Source organism: Urocitellus parryii, chromosome 7 (genome assembly GCF_045843805.1).
Source record: "Urocitellus parryii isolate mUroPar1 chromosome 7, mUroPar1.hap1, whole genome shotgun sequence".
Classification (NCBI taxonomy): Eukaryota; Metazoa; Chordata; class Mammalia; order Rodentia; family Sciuridae; genus Urocitellus; species Urocitellus parryii.
This window is the reverse complement of record NC_135537.1, coordinates 46,607,352-46,624,377: the sequence shown is the minus strand read 5'-3', so window position 1 is coordinate 46,624,377 and position 17,026 is coordinate 46,607,352. Positions and strand designations below refer to the sequence as shown.

At 32.4% G+C, this 17,026-nt stretch overlaps 1 protein-coding gene across 1 annotated transcript in view; it reads left to right on the top strand.

Annotated features, from left to right (window-relative positions):
* Positions 1–16,542, top strand: part of Cnbd1 (cyclic nucleotide binding domain containing 1) — a 417,626-nt gene extending 401,084 nt beyond the window's left edge. Inside the window, exons 14-15 of the mRNA XM_026384576.2 lie at positions 3,282–3,341; positions 16,426–16,542. Of these exons, the coding sequence (XP_026240361.2) occupies positions 3,282–3,341; positions 16,426–16,542 (177 nt within the window). The remainder of the gene's footprint in view (positions 1–3,281; positions 3,342–16,425) is intronic.
* The last annotated feature ends 484 nt before the right edge of the window (positions 16,543–17,026 follow it).

Sequence of the window (17,026 nt, the reverse complement as noted above, 5' to 3'; positions counted from 1 at the left end):
GATACAGTGGGAGCCACTTTATTATGGGACAGAGAAGTATATATACCCAACTAATTACACACAGCTTAACTTAATTAACATAAACTAGATACAGCAGTCAACCAATAAGGAATCCTCATCATCTTAATGATTACACACGCTTAACTTAATTGACATAATCTAGACACAGCAGTCAGTCATTAAGGAATCTCCATCATCTTAATGGCTCGCTGGCATTACTTCTCAAACCACTCCTCTTGGCAAAGTGCCAGGTGCCATCTTGACTTGTCTGTGGCCCTCATCACCAAATGTTTTCTCTAATATGTGGATGCTAATTTACAATAAGGTGGGGGGTTGGGGCACCAGGAAAGAATAGTGTTACCTTAGATAAGGCAGAGGGAAGTGATAGGAGGGGAGGACACAAAATTTGGGGATCAGAAAGATAGTAGAATAAAATAGACATTATTACTGTATGTATACATGTGACTACATGACCAATATGATTCTGCAACATGTACGCTCAGAAAAATGAGAAATTTATATCCCCTATATGTATGATATGTCAAAGTGCATAAATGCATTCTAGTGTCATGCATAACGAATTAAAACAAATTAAAAAATTTAAAGCAAAGAAGTCAGTGTTTTCCTCTGTGAAGAGAAGTTAGATGGAAAAAGGTTTGAGGACAATTTCCAGAATGATATAACTTCCCATTTTGTTCATAGTAATGGTAACACATATATACACAATTTTCAAAACTTATTGAACAAAACTTTAAGAAAAATATATACTTGTAATAATTTATACCATAGTTAAAAATTTCCTATAATGCATAAGAAAAATATATATACCATAGTTAAAAAAGTCCTCTAATGCATCCTTTATAAAGGAGCTAGAGTAAAGATTTTAATTCAGCTGAATGACGTTTGTTTAGCTTGTCTACCAAATGCAGTGTACTCAGGCACTGATTTGGTGAAGAATAACTCCTCTTCAACCCCAAAAAGGGAAAGGAAAAAAGAAGCAAAATAAAGTGACTTGGTGTATATTATATTCTCTTTCTTTTGTTGAACAAATATTTTTTTAAGCACCTGACATCTCACCTATTCTAGACACTGGAAAAAGATAAGCAACAAAGAGATGACTTTTCTTCACAAATTTTTTTTCTAGTGGGGAGAAAAATAAGTGCATAATGCCAGGTACTCTTTTTGGATGGAACAAGGGTAGTCCACATGGAGAATATTACATTTGAGTAGTCCCAAAATGAATGATGATGGAGGCTGTTTGGAATTGGGGAATAAAAGAGATAAATTTCCGAATTTGTTTTGATGGTACAGATAAGCTTTTAAAAATATAGTCCTTAATTTTGTTACTGTATGAAGAAATAACAGGAAAGTAAAAAAGAATAATTATGGCTTTAAATTATGGATCATTACTATTGTTTGGAAAAAAATACTTTGGGCACAGTACAGAGATTATAATGTGGGAGGATATCATTATCTAATACATGAATGAAATTCTACTCTTACACAACCAAATGATGCTAAGTGGGAACCTGTGTCTCTGTTCAGCATTTCTCACACATGTGAGAAAATCTAGGCTTTCCACTCCCTGCATATGGTTAGTATGTCACCCTGGACATCTGCTAATGCAGAACATCTGTTTTTTTGTTTCCACTGGATTGCCAAAAAGAGAATGGGGTCATTAGTTATTCTACAATGTGAAGTTTTCCAGAACATTATTTTTGTGTGAGGAATAATAATGTCAGGAAAGCCATATCCTCCACAATTAATTCCAAAGTTTGCTTCACACTAAGAATCATTATAGGCATGATTTCAATGGAGATTGCCAAACTATCACCAGACTCCAAATAAAAACAAAGTCATTTCATACAGCATCGATCACCCAGGAATCACTGTAAACTGGTGTTTTCTGAACACTAAAGTAAAAACAAGTAATAAATAAGCTAAGATACTTAGCATGTCTGGTGAATTATCTAACATTTAAATTATGTTTACTGTAGTTTGAGTTCAGAAATATTTGCTAAAAATGAATGACCATGTGGCTTACTCTCTATTTTTATTTTATTTTGTGTTAATTATCACAGTTACTGTGTGGTCACGATGAACCACTGAAAACTCACTATTATGTGAAAGACCATATTCCAGAAAAGAAATTATATGCATTTTATATTCTTGTTATATGTGTCAAGGTATGCAGATAAATTCATTATCATTTGAATTAAGTTGATCATCTATAGGCTTTGAGTACCATTCTAGGCTAGATATGAATAATAGTAAGGTTAGGTAAGACTTTCTTTTCCTTTTAGGAAATTTATTTATGTATTTGTGTGTTTAGTCAGATCCTTTCAATATATGTAAAATGCAATAAATGTATAATTACATTCTTGTAAATTATAAAAATGCTGTTTTGCACATAAGGTATTATTATCTTATGTACATATATGACTGCATGACCCATGTGATTCTACAACATGAACAATCAGAAGTATGAGAAATAATACCCCATTTATGTTTGACATATTAAAGTGCATAAATGCATTCTACTGTCATGTAAAACTAATTTAAAAAAATTTAAATACTTTTAAAAATGCTATTATGCATTTGATAACTAAAAGCTCTATGGAAGATTATTATGAAGATAGTTGTTCTAAATTTTCATGTACCTGTTACCTAAACATTTTTTCAGGGCATATGTGGGATACTATTCACTTATGTTTATGATTTATATTTAAAGGTCACAGGAACAGAAAGGATAATTAACAGCAGAAATGGAACAACAGTGTTACATAGCACTATAGAGATTATGCTGGTCAAATCTTCATATATAACAGGGGAACAGGTCCAACTTCACCCTTCTGTTTCTTACTTGCTTTGTGTTTTATGGAGTGGTAGTGTTATTAAGATGGAAGAATGCCTGAAAAGACTAGTGTGGGTGCGTCTCACTTTCTAATAAATACATCTAAATTATAAATTATATGTATATATAATTAAGTATGTAAGTTATATGATAGTTGTTCAGTATAAGTACCAATAAAACTATGTTTTAAAAGGCTGTTTAAAGATCTAACTTCATTCTTCATATCTGATGTATTACTTATGTTATCTCATTTCTTTTTACTATGTGCCTATTCAACTCATCTGCTGTTATTTCCAAGCTGTCCACATTGATATGCATTCAAAGTTTGCTTGGATTGTAAATTTAGAAGTTGGATACACAGAATGAACTGCTAAATAATTGAAAAATGGTTTTGTTAGTCAATCTAATCTTATGCTTTTTTTTGTAGGAAGATGTCAAAAATGAATATCTGAAGAAGACAAAGCAAAAGGAATGGAAACAGTTCAAGGTATACTACCACCTACACATGAAAATATATGGGATAACCAATTCTTTCCTTTTAGTAGACAATATTAAATGAGTAACATCCAAGAGTATAAATATTAAGGAGAAAAAAAATAATTATAAAAACATGCATGATAGACAAAATATTTCAATGAAAAATATGTTTTTTAATTCTTTATGGCTTAATACAGTCTCTCTTTTTGTATCTGGGATTGAATACAGGGGCACTTGACCACTGAGCTCCATCCTCAGTCTTATTTTGTATTTTATTTACAGACATGTCTCAATGAGTTACTTAATGCCTTGCTTTTTTATTTTGAGTCTTGCTTTGAACTCATGATCCTCCTGCCTCAACCTCCTGAGCTGCTGTGTTTATAAGTGTGCGCCACCACGCCCAGCTTAATATAGTCTTTTAAGAGATATACAGATTACCTCCATACCATACGGTAACTATTTTTTTTATCCAAATGTAAAGAGAGAGATATATACTAAACATATACTGTGTGCTATGTAGTTTATATGTGTTGCCTTGCTTAGCTCCTTAACTACAAGTACTGCTTTCTTGTCTTATGGAGGAGGACACAAAGGACTGGAGAGATCAAGTGTTTAAGTAGCACAGGTAGTTAATACAAATGCCAAATACATTAGGTATCTCAGATGCGTCCAACTCTTGGAACAATGAGTTCTTTGTAATTTTATAGTATTTTCTTTTTGGGCTATAGAATGTGGCTACTAAGAGAAGTTAAAACTGTGTGTGTTTATTTTGTAATATGTATGTCAAAGGGTAAAAAACTCTTGATTTTCACTTTGCTGTGGGGTTAATCCAGAGTTTGGCACTTTGAAAAATTGCCAGGACCCTCATCATCATTACCATTATCATCTCATTACTATCTCCATTAGTTATCCAACACCTCATAAAAGATACACAGCAAAGGTAAAACCCTTTAAACATCTCATTTGTGTACAACTTTGAATGTGATGAGAAACAAAGAGGGATCACTTGAATGTTGTGGCACATCTGAGAAACATAGTCTCAAAAATAAGTAGAAAATACAAAAGGAAAATAAGTAACAAAGATCTAAGACAATGGACCAATGTGTTCTCCTGTTCTCTCTCTCCCTCTGGACTGCATCTTCTGTCTTCTGTGGAACTGGGGATTAAAAACCATGGGGCTTTACCACTGAGCTACATCACCAGTCCTATTTACTTACTTACTTATTTACTTACTTATTTATTTTTATTTTAAGACATGATCTCACTGTGTTACCAAAGTTGGTCTCAGACCTACATTTTTCTTGCCTTAGTCTCTAGAGTAGCTGGATTACCGGCAAGGTCTATTGCACCCAACCTTGTGCTGTCTTTTAAAGTAGTAACCACTCTTTATATTTCTGGCCTAATGTTTAAATGAATGTGGTACAAGACACCACACCATGGACAGAAAGTATAAATGTCAGGAAGGGATTTTAAAGAGGGCATTTATTTTCACAAAATAAAAAGTTATTGGAGGTGTAGCTGATTTGTAAAGTTCATGCTTAGCATACACAAGGCCCTGGATCCAATCCTTAGCACCCGAACAAAACAAGCAAAAAGAGTCTATAAGACAAAGATATTCCAATGAACCATAGATTCATCAGGTAAATAAAAGCAAGAATCATGGCTTTTCAAAAGGTTCAGTTTTTATCTCTGACTTTGGAATCCCAAAGTGAGAGCTGCAGAACAGTATAAAATTAAGCCCATATGTATTTCTTTCTTTTGTTTTATAGGTGTATAGGGTAGATAGGGGACATTGACCCATTTAGTAAGAAGGACTGTTCAGAAAAATCTTTCCAAATATTTGTTTCTGGTAAGAGGAGAACAGTGAGACAAAGAGTGGGTGGGACTAATACCGAAGTAAAACTTCCTCCATAATCATCTGCAATGATGCAACCTTTGGCAGGGTGCAGTTTGCTTTTGCCTTGATAAAGTCCAAATTCTGTGTTTTTTTCTAAGCTGATTCTTATGAGTTCATTCATATTCTTGTCAATCAATGAGCTCTGATTTATTCCTATAAGTGATTGCATTTTTCAGAATAATAAGGTATTAGGCTTAAATTATTGTTGAAATATGTAAGTATTTTTTCTTTTAAATTCTAGTTGTTTCTAAAATAAAATTTGACAACTTCTTGACTCCTTTTCATCAAGTAAAATAAACAAAACATTTTAATAATTTCCATTTTTCCTAATGTCCATTTCTCATTGTTTCAAATAGATGTAGTATTGTAAAAATTTTGTTCTTTCCAACTTCTCCTGCCCTCCTGAATGTCTTTCATTTATCTAAAAGACCTTTCTCTCTCTCATTTGAGATACTTTTACATAAAGTAACTTGTACCTGTGTGTTGTCAGTTTCAATACTAGACTGATTTCAGTGAGGGAGAGATAGTGATAGGTATGTTGCTATCACATAATGAAAATTCAGTATTTATGTTGAATGAATGAATGAATGAATGACATACATGCCATTGGTAGATGCTTCTGTTGTTGAGGTGGCCCAGAATAAATATGTCATAACTATATGGATGTCACCTCAAATCTGCTTGAGAGAAGGTTTCTTGGCAGCTCTGCAAGCTGTATCTAAAGATGGTTGCTCTTATCCCACGACCTAGGATATGGGATGTTTTGCCAATTGTGCAAGTTCAACTGCCACAGAAATTCTTGTTAAAGATCTCCATGTTACCCGCCATTGGATGATTGGTCCTAGCAGACTGTCTGTTCTACTGCCAATGAGTTGTTGTGAAAGTCAACCTTGATTTTTTTTCTCCCTATATTATATCCATCAGGGAATATCAGAACACACCTACACATGGACTAAAATAATCTCATAAGAGGGAGCACATCAAATTTCCTAATTTGTAGACATTATACATGCATTAGCAAGAAGAGAAAGCCAGTTTTCAGGTTCATGGTTTCTAGCTGAACAGCCCAAGGCAAAATAAATCCTCTGTGGGCATTTTCTGATTTATTCACTAAAAAATGGAACAAATAAACAATTAATTGGAAAGAGAATGGAAAAACACATTAGTTGTGTACTGTGGTATGTTATCAATATTCAGTAGACTGTTACTCCCACATTCTTAAAAAAAGCCTTTGATTTGTAGCATTTTCCAATTTTCTGGTAGATATATGTCCATCCTTATTAATTTGAAGTTCCCAGCACAATGTCACTGAATGTGCCGTTGGGAAGGGATACACCCAATTGGCTCTTATGGACTGTAAGAATGCTCCAGCCCACCACCAGTTCCTGGCATCTTGTAAGGTTATGTACTTACACAAACATAAATGACCAACTTGGTCCTGGAAACTGGCTTTTAATTTAAATTGCCCAGAAGATGAAGGAAGTGATGAGATGGTGAGCATTTCTACCAGCACTAGGGGCTACTGTCTGAAGAGGTAGGGTGACTTCATAGCACAATAAGAAAGATCAAGAAGGTAGAAAATTGGGGGTCATATTTCTTGGTATTCCTAACAACAGCAAAACATTTCCTGGATTTTCCATAGCCATATAGTGTTTCTACTTATTCTTGCTGGTTCTTTTAAATTAAATTTTCTCATGAATAATATTTGATATTTATGCTTCCTGTTTATTATATTTATTTAGACACTCTACACCAAGGAAGACCTGTTATCAGATAGCCTTGCCATTCCTGTCTTTAGTTAAACCCCTTTGAAATTCTGAGAAGGTTTGGCTTTCTCAAACATCTAGCATTTGGTGCTTCATTTTTGCCATCCAAGGTTTTGTCTTTATGACCATTCTATTTCGTTTAGTTTTCTTATTCTTCCAAATTCTATTTCAGTTCTCTTCTTTGTGTTTCCCTTACTCCTCAACCAATTTACAGAGTCTGTTCTTTAATCTTTAAACAACAATCGCCACTCTCTATTACATATTCCCTGATTGCACCTAGCTCCCTCTGCGAGCCCTTTCCAAATGAGCGAGTATGGGCTATAATTTACAATTAGCCACTTGGTGACATTCTGAATTATTATTTGCTAATGTTTTATACATGTGCCTTCCTTTCTATTTTTAAGTATATTTTAATGCACTTGCGAATAGGGACCATATAAAATAGAATAGCATGAAACACAAAGGAAAAACAAAGAATGTAAAGTTGAATATAGAAATGGAAAGAATAATAATTTGAGTAAAAGGTTTTCTAATGCTTTTAAAAGGTTTTGGCTTCATAACTTTAAAATATTTGAGATCTTTTAAGAGTTAGAACTAAAAATGTTTAAGACAATAATAGTTGCAATCTATTTACTTCACTCAAATTCTTTCTACTAAGAGAGATTTTGGTTGACAATCTAATCATTGAATGAAGAATAAAATTATTAAGAAACAGAGTGAAATTTCGAGTCAGCATGGAAATCTATTTTAGCGCAACAAAAACTGAAGCAAATAAAAGCCCTAGAGAAAAAAAAGAGAACATAATTATTTTAAGTTATCTGAATTAATCACTCCACATTAATTTTCAAGTCTATTTTCAAATTTTAATATGAAAATTCAGTAAGTTGCAAAAATAAAAGTACAATATGGGCTCAGTTTTGGTCCATAGTTTTGTCTTTCTCATGGGCTAACTGGTTTTGTGAGTTAAGGAAAGGGTTCTGGTGGGCAAGGATTGGTCATTTAATGTTAGCAGGGATATGTTACAGTTTATTGGGTTTATTTTAAAGAATCTTTACACTTATTAAGCATCTCAAATTAATATAACAACATTAACTACTATTACTTTCTTTTTTGTTTATATCTTGTTTATATAACTTTAAAATTACCCCAAATATTCTTTACTTCATTGAAAATTAAGCATTATATTTATCTAGAGTTTTCAAAGCACTTTTTCTATAGAAGGTAACTGGAGAGTCTCCATGACCCAGTGAAAGGTAAGGCAGCTATTATTATGTCTGATTTAAGTTTGAAGAAATTGTAGCTAAGTAACACCAATTTAGTCTCCTATATTCTCACTCCAAAATATTTAATGTGACTTTTCAAATAATAGGGAGTATGTCTTTGATATATGCATATTTATAAGCACTACAAAAATAAAGATTTGAATGTCAAGTAGTATTGCAATTGCCCCATCCCTGTTCTTTTTTTAAATTGATTTTATTTTTTAAATACATGACAGCAGAATGCATTACAATTCTTATTACACATGTAGACACAATTTTCATCTGTTTGTATATAAAGTATGTTCACACCAATTCATGTCTTCATACATATACTTTGGATAATGATGTCCATCACATTCCACCATCATTGCTAACCTCATACCCCCTCCCTTCCCCTCTCACCCCTCTGCCCTATCTAGAGTTCTCTATTCCTCCCATGCTCCCTCTCCCTACCCCACTATGAGTCAGTCACCTTATATCAGGAAGAAAATATTCAGCATTTGTCTTTTTAACTACTATTACTTTTAAGACACAATGTATCAAATATCTCCAAACTATGCTACAAAAGCACAATTCAACCTCAGGAAAATACCCACAACAAGAGAAAAAAATATTCCTCACTTAGTTACAACCAATGTAAGTTTTTATTTTTTATCTTTGACTCCAGAGCCTACAGCATGTAATTCTACAAGGAAAATTTAAAATGAATTTAAAGTGTCTGAGTGTTCTAGCGACACATATATTTTTAATTATTAGTTCACATTCATATTAGCATTTTACAATTCTTTTGCTCTAATTTCTATATAATATCTATATCCCTTTAAATGTTAAAAAAGTGGAATTAAATATCTTCTAGGTATCTCTTCTCAAGGTCATATTTCACTAGTTCCTTCAGTTCCCTTTGTAAATCCTATTTCCTTTTTCTTTAATTATGTTGTTGCTCTTTTCTGCACCTCAATGATTAACATGAGACTACTAAATTAAATTTCACTTTTTATGCCTAAGTCTCTATATACTAAGGTATTATATTAATTGACCTGGTGCCTCAGGCTAGTCTTTATGATTGAAATAAAATACACTATTGAGAAGCAAAAATCTTATTATTATTTTTTTGTTTATACCAGCTATTGATTTTAATCATAAAATTTGCTTATGCTTACCATTGAGATTATAATGAAAAGAAATATTTATTATTAATCCATTAAACTGTATCTATAATTGGTTACATGAATAACTGACGTGATCTTTCTTTCTATCTTTTGGAGAACATTGTATCAGATCCTTCTGTTTGTAGGAATTTGGGCTCCTTGAAGATCAAGTGCTTTGTTTATAGAAATAGCTCCAATACGAAGCATAGAAATGATACACAGACCCACATTAATTAGTCAAATGATGAAAGTGGATCCATATCTAAATAATTCAAATGACTCATTGTTTCCTGAAATGCAAAAAAAAAAATCATAAGGATTACTAGGATTCATTAAAATCTACTTGGTGTCTGGCTAAGTAATCAGAAGTAAATATAAATGAAACAGCCCCTAATTTTAGAAATTTCCTGGGTCTTTTTAATGGGAGATGTAAAAATTATAAAAATCATGTGCATATAATAAGCAAATTTATTGTATTGTGAGATGTACACTAAAAGACATTGTAAAGTACTAAGATTATGAAATAAAATATTGGGTCCATCTAACATTTTTTCCTTTGAATTACTTGAATTTGCTTGTTGAACTTTTAAAGACTAAACCCAGAGTCTTTAGTTATTATAAGATAATTTGTGACAATTCTTTTTGATTTATTTTTTCATTTGTATGTGCAAGTACACATGTATACCAGGTTATCTAAATTGCTTGTAGGGATAAATGGGCATATAAATTCTACCCACAGAAAGGTCATCTGGCATCTCAGATTGATCTATTTTATATTAGATTAAAATGTTCTTCAGTTCTATAATTTATTTAATATATGCTTACCAAGAGCTAACTGTTTTTGACACTTTTCTAGATTTATCTGTCCTTTTTTTAAACTACAATACTTAAGTGTGGAAGTTTATAGCTATTGTACATGTTTTCCTTTCAAAGGTTAGAATTTTCTTTAGATTTTAGAACAAGACATTGAACTCATAGCATACTAGCATTTATAATTCAAAGTATTCCAAAGGAAGCTGTTCTAATTACTTAATTTTTCTCTTTGTGAACAAAATTTTAATGCTAATTTGCATTATCCATCAAATGCCTTATGTTGGATCTATACAAGTCTGTGATTGTTCATTCAATATAAAACCCCAGTCACAGTGATTCCTACTATAAAGATGTAAGTATTTCTTCAGGCCAAGTGTAATTCAGGAATTACACTTGGCCTGAAGAAATTACACTTTAAAACAGTGGTTTTAAATCATATACCCTCTGTCCAAATTATCCACAGATCAGTTGCATTCATTGTGCAAAAGGATGGTATCCATTTATCTGTGAAAAAAGGATGAGAAATTCAGGGATGACAGTCAGGGCAACAGGATAGACAGCTCAGTCACCACTAGGGGATCACTCCATATGAAATGGAGAGTGCGTTATTCTTACAAGTTTTGAAGAGAAAATTAGTGTTTCAAGCCCCAATGGAAGAAAAAGTTTAAAGTCTATATAGAAAGACAGTGTTCTGGGATTTGTTGTTTTGTTATTTATTCTGTATCTAGATATCCAAGCCTGACATTTGATTACATATAGCAGGAATCAACATGGAGAGGGCCAAGCCAGGCCACAAAAGAAATCTTTTGACAGCCATAACTTACAGTTTGGAATCAGGATGCACACTTGGAATTCAAGCAAGTTTGGTCTCTTGGAGTCAATAATTTCTTAGGTACCAGAATAAAGCAAGCAGGTTCACAAAATGGCACACATAGAGTACAGGTAGAGTACATAGAGTACCACTAACCTTAGTGGTAAAAAGAAAGCCTTTTGATCTCATCCTCAGGGTGTTACCAGATAAATAACTAGGGAGCCAATAAAAGTCACAAGGTTAGCAGGTGCTGCTTTATATAGGCAGGGTTATATGGACATTTATTTACAGCACAAGGCTAAGTCTGCTGGATAATCTTCAAATTTATAATATGTTTTCTAATAATAAGTTTATGCATATATATGTATACATGGAATATATACAAATATTTATATGTATATATGGAAAATGTATTAAATATTCAATATACCTATTAAAGAGCATATATATTTTATGGGCATAGAGGTAAAGGCATATCTATTGCTATAAAATTATTATGCACATACTTAGGGTGCTTTAATTTTGCCCTGAGTATTTGACATTCATTGATGCTTTTGTCTCATATATTTCAAAGATAAAAAGAATAAAAATTATATTTGTAAATAACTTCTTTCATATTCTGGAGAAATAAAGTCATTTGTCATCTGATGATCCCTGGTTTTTCCATCTTTGGTTACTTGAAATTAATGGTTTTGAGAATCTAAAACAACAACCGTCTCGCTCTCCTGCAGGTGAAATCAGTTCTCTTAGATGGACTACTTTTCTAATTATGGGCTTGACCATCCTTCAGCTGCTGCTTTTGATAGAAGACACAATCATCTGCAAAATAGGGATACGTTTTCTGGAGCAAGTTGAGCCCTTCTCAGAAAAAATTGTTTGGGGGGCCAAGTTCAGTCATCAGAACTCACAGGCAATTCACACTGGAATAAGTGTCTAAGGGTGTGGGACTATGTGAACAGATTTTACCCTTTGTGTTTAACTTGGCAGTTTTCATCCTCATTGTTTTATAACAATGACATCTTCCTACATGATTCACAAGACTAGGATTTTAATAGAAAAACCTGCTGTTTTTCATAAACTTGAGAAGGAAAGGATGGATAGGGTGACTATTGCAAAGATTTTGTCCATTTTCAAACCAAGCAATAAATCTAAAAAAAGCTCTATGTCCAGTGTTTACCATAAAAGAAGATGTGCTGAAAAGTGTTCAAATTAATTTTCCAGTGCATTGGGGAAATGTAATATGCTATAGTATCAGCTTCCACAGTTTCCTTTCAGTTCCCCAGACACACACACACACTCTCTCTCTCCAAAAAGATATGCTTTAATTTTCTGTCCACTAAACTCATTAATTCCAATTTCTTTTTAGTTTTGCTGCCAAACACAGTTATATTTTCCAGCTAAGGAAAAAAATACCATAAGGGAAAATGAGATTCTGATTTATGCTGCAACATTGATGAATGTTGAAGACATTGTTCTAAGTGCAATAAGTCAGATATGATAGGGCAAGTATCCTTTGAATCCCCTTACACAAAATCTCACATTTAGAGAGAGAAGATAGAATGGAGCTCACCAGGATGGGGGGAGTATAGGAGTATATTAGTTAGTGGGTACAGAGTTTCAGCTTGGAATGATTAAAGCATTGTGGAGATCAGTAGTGGTGAGGAATACACAACAATATAATGCCTCTGAATTATGCATTTTAAAAGGGTTAAAATAATAAATGTTATGTATATTTTATAAGAGAGAGAGAATGAGAGTATGAGAATAGATTTTAACAATATTCTAATACCTGAATTTTAAAAGGAAATTTTTTTTATTTTTTCATTTTGTCTGTCTTCAGTTATTAAAACTCAATGAGCTAAACTGAATAAATGATAAAACCCTATATTGTAAGTCTAATGTAACACCAACAAGAAACAATAGAACTTAGCATTTTTATTAGGATTTAGCCTTTTGAAAAATGTATATCTAACAAAGTAACATGGTAAGAATAAAAAGAATAAAGATCACTAGTATCCAGTTTTCAAACTCCCAGAAACATTGTGTTTAAAATTGGGGCTTTAATGGGTGGGTGGGTGAGTGGGTGTCCAAGCAATCAATCCAGAGAAGCAGTTGAGATAGAGAAAGGCTTCTTGTGGTTGGTAGATGATGGAAAATTTAAGGAGAATTTAAAGAGCTTCTCAAAAAATTTCAAAATGATTTTTTTTTAATGTACCCAAAGAAAGTGGACATGTGCCAGCTCCCTCATAGTACCCACTGAGGCAGCACACTTCAGAGAGTTAACTATGCAATGCACCTACAGAGAGTGGGTCACAGACACTGTGTTCTCACAGGCAGTGGAGTTACCAGGGCTAAGAGATGAGCAGGTTCAAAGCAGAACATGTCATAAATGACCCTGCAGAGATCAGATGTTCCTCCTCAACAGCCTGATTGCATTAGATCCATGACATTGACACTGTTATGAATAGACTGGAAGTGATATCCAAGAATGACTAAATTCAAATTCCTCTAAGTCCAGAGAAGGGAATTTTGAGAGATTACATTTAATGTAGGAAAATTAGTATTACTTTTCAAAAATACATATTTATTTTTTAGTTGTAGTTGGACACATATCTTTATTTTATTTATTTATTTTTATTTGGTGCTGAGGATGGAATCCAGGGCTTCTTATGTCCTCGGCAAGGGCTGTACCACTGAGCCACAATCCCAGCCCCTAGAGTAGTATTACTTTTTTATAATCTATGCTAGAGTAAATTTTAGGACCAGTTTGCTTTTTCTTGAATATGTGTTCTTGAAGTCATGTTATATCTTACCATCCATTGTGTGATTATATTTTAATAAAGAGATTTCTTTTGTAAAGTCATAGAAGTCATGAAATTTGTAAAGTAAAATACCATTTTAACATAGCTGCCTATGAAGTCAGAATTCTCTTTGGTGCTAAAATACAGTGCCTTCTATTAAATTAATTTTCTTACTTTATTATTTTCTGTATTATGAAATGTCCTTTTGTCTGACTTTATTGGCCTTCTTTGATTTTGTTATATCTTTTTGAAAATTATTCCTAATCCTTTTGCAAATATAGAAAAGTAAATAAAAGATAGGCACATATAAACAAGTTTGACATTAATTCCAAAAAACTGCTATTTCTATTGGTGTCTGTGTCTGAGTCTATTATTCATGGTCCCTAGTTTGATATATTTCTCTGTTATTCTCTTGATCAAAATGCTTCTTCTTGTTTAGATTTCAGTCAATATTTTCTAATTATAAGTTTTGTGTGCTTTTTGAATTACTGACTATAATAGGATTATGCTGTATTTAGAACTTCTGTTTTATAGCAGGAGATGAATAGGATTCTGATCTGAGCTTCACCACTCTTGAAGTGAACAACTCAAGTTGTTACTTATCATCTAAAGCCCTAATTTGGGGATTTTCAGCCTATGGGACACTGGTTCCATGGCTCCATCTGTTCAGATCTCAATGAAATAATTCATATTTGTATGACATCATAGATCTCTTTATTATAAATCTGTGTATTAATCTTGCTTGTTGCTTAATTGGTTTTATTTTTTAAATACATGACAGCAGAATGCATTACAATTCTTATTACTCATAAAGAGCATAATTTTTCATATCTGTATTTAAAGTATGCTCACACCAATTCATGTCTTCATACATGTATTTTGGATAATGATGTCCATCACATTCCATCATCATTGCTAACCCCCTGCCCCCTCCCTTCCCCTCCCACCCTTCTGCCCTATCCTAGAGTTTGTCTATTCCTTCCATGCTCCCCCCTCCCTACCCTCCTATGAGTCAGACTCTTTATATCAGAGAAAACATTCAGCATTTGGTTTTTTGAGACTGGCTAACTTCACTTAGCATTATCTTCTCCAACACCATCCATTTACCTGCAAATGCCATGATTTTATTTTCCTTTATTAATGAGTAATATTTCATTGTGTATATATGCCACATTTTCTTTATCCATTCATCTATCTGTACTTTTTATACCCCTGAAATAGGAAAAAAATTAATAGTAGGATAAGTGAGGTGAACAAAGTACATTAATCTTTCCAAAGAAGAAATGTGGTATAAGATTAAAATAACACACTACATGTAATGCTATAAATTTACTGAAATAAAAACAAAAAAATTATTCTGTTAACAATAGAAACCATTCTGTTTTTCTAAGGCCTGATACAGTTTCAGCATAACTATATTTTAAATTAATGTTAAATTGAGTATTATTGATTTTATAGTTGTTTCATGGACATTTGTTTTAATAGTTGCAAAATGTTCCTGTTCCAAAAATTAAAATCTAATTATATTATTATATATATTTAAGTAACATTGTAATGTAATTATTCACATCAGCCACGGGAATTAGCTAGAATTTTATATTGAAACCGCCTTAGTGTCTTCATCTAAACGAAATTATAAATTCCTCCTTATTCAGGATTATTTTGAGAGTTGAACGTGACATTGTAGGCTAGCAGCACAAACCTGTTCCTTTTTCTTACCATATACATTCACTTATTCCCTATGGCTTTTAATTTATCCTCTGTTTTTATAGGTGAAGGCAATATAAACAAAATAAAGTATAGAATAAGATATGTTTTTAAAATACTAATGACATTATCCCAATTAGGCTTTATTTTTCCATTGTACCAATGACCCTTAAGCTGTCAGTGACTCTCAACAAAAAAGTTCATTGCTCACCCAATTGCCCAACATAGGATTTTGTGTTTGCATCATGCTTGAACTCAGAGCATTGTTTTCACCAGAAGAAAGACAGACAGTCAGGAAATACTCCATGCCTCCCACAGCTTCTTCCTGGAATGGTGTCCCTCATATCTCCTTGCATTACATGGAAAGAAGCAAGTTGCAGGGCTACTGCAGGCACCACCTCAAGGAGCAGAGGCATCTAAGCCTCTTTATATACGTGGGGGTTGTTTGTAAGGGAGGTCCCAAAGAGAGATGTTACATATTTCGAAGATAATATAAACTTAACGATTTTGACAAGTTATTAAAGTAGGGAAAATAATTCCTTATTATCTGCTTAATATCAATAATAGGAAAATAAAAGCATGCCTCATAAATTCAATGCTGTATTACTGTTTCTCCCCTTACACTTGTTTTTAAAACTTAAATGTAACTTCATTGAGAAGTAATTCATAGATATAAACATTGCAATAACTTTATATAATAAAAATTATGTAGAAATTAAATTTTCTACAAATTTTGTTTCAGTAAAAGTTCTGTTCTTAGAAGTTCTAAGAGTCTTCTATTTCCTTTTTCTATTTGCTTTTATGTGGAATTCAAGCTATTAATACCACTTTAAGCTTTAAAATTGGGGGATGATCGGATTAATCATTTTTAACAATCTGTTCTTTCTAGGATAAAACCATGAAAAATTGCCTGTTTTACAATGGAATTATTCCAGGCTTTGGAAAATGGAACCATCACTGGACTAGCATTCCAAGAAACCTCAAGGATCCTCTAATAATTTATTAAAGATACTGGTTCATAAGAAGCTGGTGGTTTGAGCATGAACCATTGAATTTTTATTTGTTCAAGTTTTCCTTTTAAATCATTGTAATTGTTAACCAAATTACCCTTATACCTCTGTTTCTTTCTGCAGAACATTTTCCTAATAATTTATTTATATAACTTATTTTTTATACTTATATATTTATTTTGGACAAAAAAATCTTCTTTTGTATTTTTTTGTTCTGTCTCTTTAATTTAAGATATCATATCATAAAATAAGGTCAAGTGGCATCCATACCAACAATTTTTAGAGTGCTAAAAAATTTAAATAAAATAATTTCTGACATGTAAATCCTAATTACAGACATTTGTATAAAATACCATACTTTTACTCCTTAGATTAAATATAAAATTGAAACAAAAATGGACATATTATTTTTGCTTTCCAAATGTGACACAAAATGTAGGGGAATTTTTTGGAGATTATGTTTTTTTTTTTTTAAATTTC